The sequence below is a fragment of the Narcine bancroftii genome, chromosome 8 (assembly GCF_036971445.1).
Source record: "Narcine bancroftii isolate sNarBan1 chromosome 8, sNarBan1.hap1, whole genome shotgun sequence".
In the NCBI taxonomy this organism is placed as follows: Eukaryota; Metazoa; Chordata; class Chondrichthyes; order Torpediniformes; family Narcinidae; genus Narcine; species Narcine bancroftii.
Genome location: NC_091476.1, coordinates 17,228,841 through 17,237,188, shown reverse-complemented (window position 1 = coordinate 17,237,188; position 8,348 = coordinate 17,228,841). Strand labels below are relative to the sequence as shown.

The 8,348-nt window shown below is 49.9% G+C and overlaps 1 protein-coding gene across 1 annotated transcript in view; it reads left to right on the top strand.

The window, feature by feature from the left end:
• Positions 1-3,340: 3,340 nt before the first annotated feature.
• LOC138740416 (cysteine and histidine-rich domain-containing protein 1-like) overlaps positions 3,341-8,348 on the top strand; it is a 14,613-nt gene continuing 9,605 nt past the window's right edge. Inside the window, exons 1-4 of the mRNA XM_069893008.1 lie at positions 3,341-3,677; positions 4,987-5,036; positions 6,234-6,290; positions 7,838-8,001. Of these exons, the coding sequence (XP_069749109.1) occupies positions 3,356-3,677; positions 4,987-5,036; positions 6,234-6,290; positions 7,838-8,001 (593 nt within the window). The 5' untranslated portion in view covers positions 3,341-3,355. The remainder of the gene's footprint in view (positions 3,678-4,986; positions 5,037-6,233; positions 6,291-7,837; positions 8,002-8,348) is intronic.

The following is an 8,348-nucleotide window of genomic DNA, read 5'->3' as shown; positions in this document are numbered from 1 at the left end:
TCTGTGGTTGGGAATTGCTCAGATTTAATACTGGCGAATAAAGGAAGCAGTGAAAGATGGTCCCAATCCCTCTCTATTTTCTCTTTTGTTGCATGGTAAATTTTGTTTATTTCAAACAGTGGACACTGCAGCTGTGCCATATTCTGTTTTTTTTGGGTCTTTTGCACATGGCAATTCATAAAAATAATTTTAGCACATAATAGGCAGTTGTCATCTGAAACTCCTTTCCGTGTCTGATCATGTCACACAATTAAGATTTAAAACAATCTCTGGGGTTATTGTAATGGGTGATTATGTTGGGGAGGAAAAAGATGCACACTTTAAGCTAATTTTTCTGTTCTATTATTTTTGCAAGAATATAGACTGATTAGAGATGAGCAATTGTGTCAACTGCCCACTCATGTTAACCACCCGACCTCGTGTTATTGCTCATTCCTGTGAAAATACTAAATGTTTCTTTTATCTGAAACCTAACTGGAGTGGGAGTCTAACCAGCCTCGTTTCGCTAATTAAAATTTCAGTGGCAACTTTTACCACCCATAGAAATGCAAAGATGAAATGATTACACAGACCTGGAGCATTTCCCTGTTGGAGATTATAGAAAAGCTTGAAGGGTACTGTATATCCTTGTGTAATGGTTAACCCTTTTGTTTAGTTGTGGCCCAATCGCCCATTGGAGCTGCCCATGCTCCAAACATGGACTTAGCCACCCAATCCCAGCCACCTGACTCTTGACGCCTTGAACAACACAGGTACTCAAACGTAGTGTGTGTAAAAGTTTGACCCTCCCCAAATTTGACGCCAAAAAATAAGTTCCTAAAACGTGACTATTACATGAATATATGGTACTTTTCTCCAGGGCAGTTACCTCCAGGTGGAATAAATACTAGGTGATCTAGCTAGGAGAGGTTGAACTAATGCTTATAAAGTTAACAAAATTAATATTTAGTACTTTTATTTTCTTGTGGCAGAGTTTCTCAAATGTTAAAGCATCCCCAGCTGTGGGAGTTCATTTGTTGCAACTAGTAACTTGATGAAGAGACATTTTAATAACCAAAGTCTGTATTTGCCTCAGCGAATGCATTCCAAAGACTTCTCTATTCCCAATTATCATGGGGCACATGACCCTTATCAAATCCTGTAATGACAAGAAATAATAGAGACCACGCCATTCAAAAGAAAACACTAAAACGAAAATAAAAGGTTTTAGGGAAGTCCGACTCCCTGTTAACACCCGCACAATGCAGTTGCACTCCCCTGGAGAAAAATCACATATAATGGCAACTTGCATTGGTATTCTGATTGATGATTGTCCCCCTTTTTAAATAGGGATAACGCCAAATTATCCCAGAGAGGCCAGCAGTGCGACGACAGAAATGGGGCTTGGCGCAGACGCCGCACCTGCCCTTTTCAGGTCCTTGGTTTTTTTTCCCTTTTTACGGTTAAAGACAACCGTGGAGCCTTTACCTTGTTTGCTTGTAAGGTTTTTGTTGCACTGACAAGGAGCGGCCATTCATCCTGCCTGGCCACGGCCAAGGAGCGGCCATTCATCCTGCCTGGCCACGGCCAAGGAGCGGCCATTCATCCTGCCTGGCCACGGCCAAGGAGCGGCCATTCATCCTGCCTGGCCACGGCCAAGGAGCGGCCATTCATCCTGCCTGGCCACGGCCAAGGAGCGGCCATTCATCCTGCCTGGCCACGGCCAAGGAGCGGCCATTCATCCTGCCTGGCCACGGCCAAGGAGCGGCCATTCATCCTGCCTGGCCACGGCCAAGGAGCGGCCATTCATCCTGCCTGGCCACGGCCAAGGAGCGGCCATTCATCCTGCCTGGCCACGGCCAAGGAGCGGCCATTCATCCTGCCTGGCCACGGCCAAGGAGCGGCCATTCATCCTGCCTGGCCACGGCCAAGGAGCGGCCATTCATCCTGCCTGGCCACGGCCAAGGAGCGGCCATTCGTCCTGCCTGGCCACGGCCAAGGAGCGGCCATTCGTCCTGCCTGGCCACGGCCAAGGAGCGGCCATTCGTCCTGCCTGGCCACGGCCAAGGAGCGGCCATTCGTCCTGCCTGGCCACGGCCAAGGAGCGGCCATTCGTCCTGCCTGGCCACGGCCAAGGAGCGGCCATTCGTCCTGCCTGGCCACGGCCAAGGAGCGGCCATTCGTCCTGCCTGGCCACGGCCAAGGAGCGGCCATTCGTCCTGCCTGGCCACGGCCAAGGAGCGGCCATTCGTCCTGCCTGGCCACGGCCAAGGAGCGGCCATTCATCCTGCCTGGCCACGGCCAAGGAGCGGCCATTCATCCTGCCTGGCCACGGCCAAGGAGCGGCCATTCATCCTGCCTGGCCACGGCCAAGGAGCGGCCATTCATCCTGCCTGGCCACGGCCAAGGAGCGGCCATTCATCCTGCCTGGCCACGGCCAAGGAGCGGCCATTCATCCTGCCTGGCCACGGCCAAGGAGCGGCCATTCATCCTGCCTGGCCACGGCCAAGGAGCGGCCATTCATCCTGCCTGGCCACGGCCAAGGAGCGGCCATTCGTCCTGCCTGGCCACGGCCAAGGAGCGGCCATTCATCCTGCCTGGCCACGGCCAAGGAGCGGCCATTCGTCCTGCCTGGCCACGGCCAAGGAGCGGCCATTCGTCCTGCCTGGCCACGGCCAAGGAGCGGCCATTCGTCCTGCCTGGCCACGGCCAAGGAGCGGCCATTCGTCCTGCCTGGCCACGGCCAAGGAGCGGCCATTCGTCCTGCCTGGCCACGGCCAAGGAGCGGCCATTCGTCCTGCCTGGCCACGGCCAAGGAGCGGCCATTCGTCCTGCCTGGCCACGGCCAAGGAGCGGCCATTCGTCCTGCCTGGCCACGGCCAAGGAGCGGCCATTCGTCCTGCCTGGCCACGGCCAAGGAGCGGCCATTCGTCCTGCCTGGCCACGGCCAAGGAGCGGCCATTCGTCCTGCCTGGCCACGGCCAAGGAGCGGCCATTCGTCCTGCCTGGCCACGGCCAAGGAGCGGCCATTCGTCCTGCCTGGCCACGGCCAAGGAGCGGCCATTCGTCCTGCCTGGCCACGGCCAAGGAGCGGCCATTCGTCCTGCCTGGCCACGGCCAAGGAGCGGCCATTCATCCTGCCTGGCCACGGCCAAGGAGCGGCCATTCATCCTGCCTGGCCACGGCCAAGGAGCGGCCATTCATCCTGCCTGGCCACGGCCAAGGAGCGGCCATTCATCCTGCCTGGCCACGGCCAAGGAGCGGCCATTCATCCTGCCTGGCCACGGCCAAGGAGCGGCCATTCATCCTTCCTGGCCAGTAGGACAGGGAATCTCAGGGTTGTACCTGATGTCATGTATGTACTCTGACAATAAACATGAATTTGAATTCTGGAAAGGAGCAGAGGCCATGGTGGCTCCCAATGCTTCAAGCTCCAGCGACAGGAGAAAGCAGCTGCTTTCTTCTGGGAGCCTGCCCATCTTTGGGCAATGCGCAACCCGACCCCTCCCGGGCGCTGCCAGCCCCCCCGCCGCCATTCTTCTTTCGCTTTTCGGACATTTGCAGACCCGCAGCCACTTGCACGGAACCGGATCTGACTCGAAATTCCGGAAAAAGGCGCACAGTAAGGGATCGGATGTCAGAGCTCTGCTCCAACCGGGGTTGCGGGCTCCGCTTTGAACCGCACGGGAACACCCGCGGTGAGTCCAAGCAGCTCCCCACTGGAATTCGTGCCCGGAGCCGCCCTCGTATCTGTGGGCCATTCCCAAAGCTTGGGACGTTTCAGTCGTCGCCGGATTCGCGGCCACGTTCCTTTCTCCGGCCCCCCCGCCTCCCGCTCCGCCCCCCCCCCCCCCCCCCGCCTCCCGCTCCGCCCCCCCCCCCCGCCTCCCGCTCCGGCCCCGCCGGCTCCCGCTCCGGCCCCGCCGGCTCCCGCTCCGGCCCCGCCGGCTCCCGCTCCGGCCCCGCCGGCTCCCGCTCCGGCCCCGCCGGCTCCCGCTCCGGCCCCGCCGGCTCCCGCTCCGGCCCCGCCGGCTCCCGCTCCGGCCCCGCCGGCTCCCGCTCCGGCCCCGCCGGCTCCCGCTCCGGCCCCGCCGGCTCCCGCTCCGGCCCCGCCGGCTCCCGCTCCGGCCCCGCCGGCTCCCGCTCCGGCCCCGCCGGCTCCCGCTCCGGCCCCGCCGGCTCCCGCCGCTGGCAAGTTCCTGCACACGGCGGTAACTCTTGTACCGACGTTCGGACTGTAGAAATATTTATTTCAGTGCCTCGGGCAGCTGATGGTAAATATACCCCGGAGGTTTGCACTAGAGTATTTATATCCTGGCAATCAGTTCTACCTTGACGGAGGTCACTATGAACGCACAAGGCATGGGGTCCGTTGACTGCGCGCAAATTGCCTATCGCATTTCCTCCAGCGGCACCGGTGACTCGAGTTCATTGCTGTCAACTTTTTGGGGACGTCGGAAGTTTAAAGCTCCTCAGAACTGCAAATCTATTGCTGCATATATCATATATTTGTTCTTTGACCGAATAAATAAAGTTTTTGAGAAAAAAAAGAACTGCAAATCTGAATACCAGCCTTCAGGATACATGGAAGGTTTCACTAGTCAGCATCCTAGAAGCAGATTAATGCTGCAGTGGGAGAGAACCCAGAATAATGTACTCTTCCAGTCTGCTTGAGTAGTATTTACATTAAGAAATCTGTTTGAAGGCCCTCTCTTGCAGGATTCTGACAAGTTAGAGTTTGGAGAAAGTACATGTAGATTGTGAGAAGAAAAGGAAATTTCAAGTGTTTTAGGTTTCAAAGTTTAAGTTATGGTTGAACTGTTCAATGTGCCTCACTTTTGTATTGGCCTCGGATAAAAATCATTTATTTCCTCCCCCTCTCTTGGATCAATGGTGCCTTTAGTACAAATGCTCCTGTGAGACCTTGCCCTGTTATTTTAGTAGTAGTCTGCCCTTTTCACCATTGCAACTGGCTCTTTTTGAAATATTTGACTTTTTCTTCAACAGATGCTTGCCGTTACCACCCGGGGGTCCCCATATTCCACGATGCACTGAAGGTAGGTTCAGCGATAGGAAGTACACTCTTTTAGGAGATGCTGCAAGCTTGAAATGGGTGGAATCTGGTTCCACTGTTGCTCCTGTTTAGCTAAACAAGCAGGACAGTGATCCCTGACTTCCATGTAACTTTTGTAGTTGTAGGTTTGCAGTCGAAAGCCAGCGGAGCCATACTCCATCACTCCACATCCAAGATCACCCACCTCTTGCAGTCTTCATTAGGCTTGATATGGTTAAAAGAAACAGGCCAGACAGATTTCTCACAACTATAGACAATGTGTATGGTAATGAAAAGACATGCTCTAATGCAGCTTGAAAATATTAGTAAGTAAAGTGAGAAAGAAACCAGACAGCTGAGGTAAAATCAGCCCAGTCGCTTATTTCTGCTCTGAATACATTTGCTCAGCTCAATGGAGTGTTATTGTCAGGACAGTCTGCTTGGCTTTTACCCTCCATATCTGCTGGTTGGGTGTCATGCTCTTGTTAGGAAATTGGAAGGACTGCATGATTCTGTACCATGGACCTATCGGGAAGCTAAATCCCCAGACTTTTATTCAGTTCCACTGGGTCCTATGCAATGTGTAAATGATTTGACAACATGAAACTCTTCAATCACTTTCGACCTGATTTGAATTTAGCAGGGTGATTATCCTGGGTAAAATGCTTGAGTTTTACCTCCTACTGGCCTGCATTTCTTTAAAGTTTTAAATTAAGACATTCAGCGCCGTGACAGGCCATTTCTGTCCACGAGCCTGTGCCACTCAATTATACCTAATTAACCTACAACCCCTGGTGTGTTTTGAATGGTGGGAGGAAACCAGAGCCCCCAGAGAAAACCCACACGGAAACTGGGAGAACGTACTAACTCCTTAAAGACAGCACAGAATTTGAACCATGGAGCTGATCATTGGTGCTGTAACTGCGTGGTGCTAACCGTGCTGCTTTAGAAACCAGAAATTAACAGGTTTTTCTAAACTTTGCTACCTAGTAATCCTAATACTAAAACTGGAGAATACTCCATGAAAATGGAACAACAATAATGTATTCAGGATGAACCTCTGACTGGGTCTAGTGGTCCAAACCTTCACGTATGTGCCTGGTAGTACAGTTTATTTAAATTAATGCAGCCCTAATGCTCATCAGATCGGGTAGGTGGTTAAGGAAATCCGGGACGATTCTCATGGATTCTTGTTTAACAGGGGTGGTCGTGCTGCAAAAAGAAGACGACTGATTTTTCAGAATTTCTGGCAATACCGGTAGGTAGGCCTCATTTTTCTCATAAAAGTATAATCTCAGTTGAAGACTGATAGAAATATTAACAACATTTTCAAATAAATAGTGGAGCCAGTTTTCATTCCTCATTGAGTGTGTGAACTCTCTCCAATGGAGCATGTACTCAGTTGTATTTGTTGGTCAGGCAATTATTAAAGTTTTAATGCACAACTGAGGCCTCTCAGCTTTGCATCTCTTTGCCCCCTGAATTGCCTGTGGCTTTGTGCTCGACCTAATTGATACGAAGGACAAATTATAGGACTGCAAGCCTTTATAATGGCGCCGTACATTTTCTACTCATCCACTCTTTTGTTTAGGTTTAGATGTTCTCTTGCAGAGGGCAATTTCTGCCAAACTAAAACTAGGCACCGGAGATGGCAGAAAATGTTCACCTGGGGTGGAATATTCCAACACTATGGAGAGACTGGAAAGGTTGGTTTAATTTTGCTGAAAGTGTAGAAGGCAGAGGGAGGACTGACTGAGCAAAGATGATGAGAAACCTCTGCTTTTCTCAGAGGGGCAGCAGAGGTTTAAGGTAAGGGGTTGAAGATTTAAAGGTGGTGAGGACATGGTGGACTGAAGAGGCTCTATTCCATGCTGTATGACTCCAAATCCCAAAAACAAGAGAGCAGGTGTGCTGATAGAATCATTTTCATTTGCCATCACATTCACAAATTTCATGTGTAGGTGTCGTTCTCCAATGTCTGTATGAGACAGTTGCATTTTCCATAGATAATATTTCACATCAATATGTGTTTGTTTTTCAGCATGAGTGAGAGAAGTAAGAATAAGAACCCTTTGCTGAATTACCTTGCCCAACTAATAATAGTTCCTTCACCACCCTGCCAATAATTCAACCTTTCAGTCTCTTATTGATGGATGAACGAAATTAAAATCTGCCTCTCTTCCCATTTATTCCAGTGGCATTTAAGATCCAGGTTCTACTTCATAAGCTACCAATGCATGAAGCATTTTGTGGCCTCCCCATGCTCCCTGAAATTATTGAGAGTGCCTCCTGGTTCAACTATGTTTCCAGCTCTAAGTGAGAATCAACAATCACATTTTGTGCAGTGCAGTCTTAAAAAATGAATACCACGAGTGTCCTCACAACTTGATTTATTGCACTTATCTGAGCAAACAATAAACTGCTGAAGAAACTCTGGGTCAAGCAGAATCCATGGGTAGAAATGGTCAGTCAACGTTTTGGATTGGGACCCTCTATTGACTCCTTCAGTACTTGATCTTTTGTGATATTAATTACTTTTAAGTTCCTCACTGTTATTAAATCTTTGTGCCCTGTTCATTCCAGCTGTATTTATTGTGTGCTGTATAGTGAAAATTACCACAAAATATTTGTTCATATGTTATTTCTTTCCTCCCCATTATAATTGCTTTCACAGAATTTTATTTTTAGTAATTACTGTTCTCCATCGACACCTGCTTTTTAACGTTCATGTTTAAATTTGATTACTTAGAGTATTTTAAAGTGGTGATTTGCTTTATTTATTGAAACATCCATGCTGCATCTCAGGGATGTACCAGAGGCCACCACTCCAATGTGAAGTCACCAGAGCCCTTGAAAACAACAGTAACATGTACCAAGGATGGAAAAGAAGATCTGAAGCCAGGGACTGGCACAGAGAGCATCATGAAGGGTCCCAAGTCAGCAGAACTGATGATGAAAGAAAGACCAAGGTACCAACATACACTCTAATGTTATCTTTAAGCAGACACACCCAACTAATATTTTCTTGACTCTTATTGAAACTAACAGCCACGAATAAAACAATCCGATGAATGACATGGACTCTGCCTACTTAGTACTGAATTGTTGAACCCCATTTGGGAATACTGCATTAATGATCTTGGCTACTGATTTTTCCAATTGCATGAATATTTCTGTAGGATTATTAATCTTATTCAATGTACCTATTCAGAGGGCCAAATTTCCCATTGATGCAAAGAGGAACCATGTTCTGTTAATAATTAAAATAATGTTGAAATAGAGTGGAATTTTATCAGGTAGCTATTGGTATTAGTTC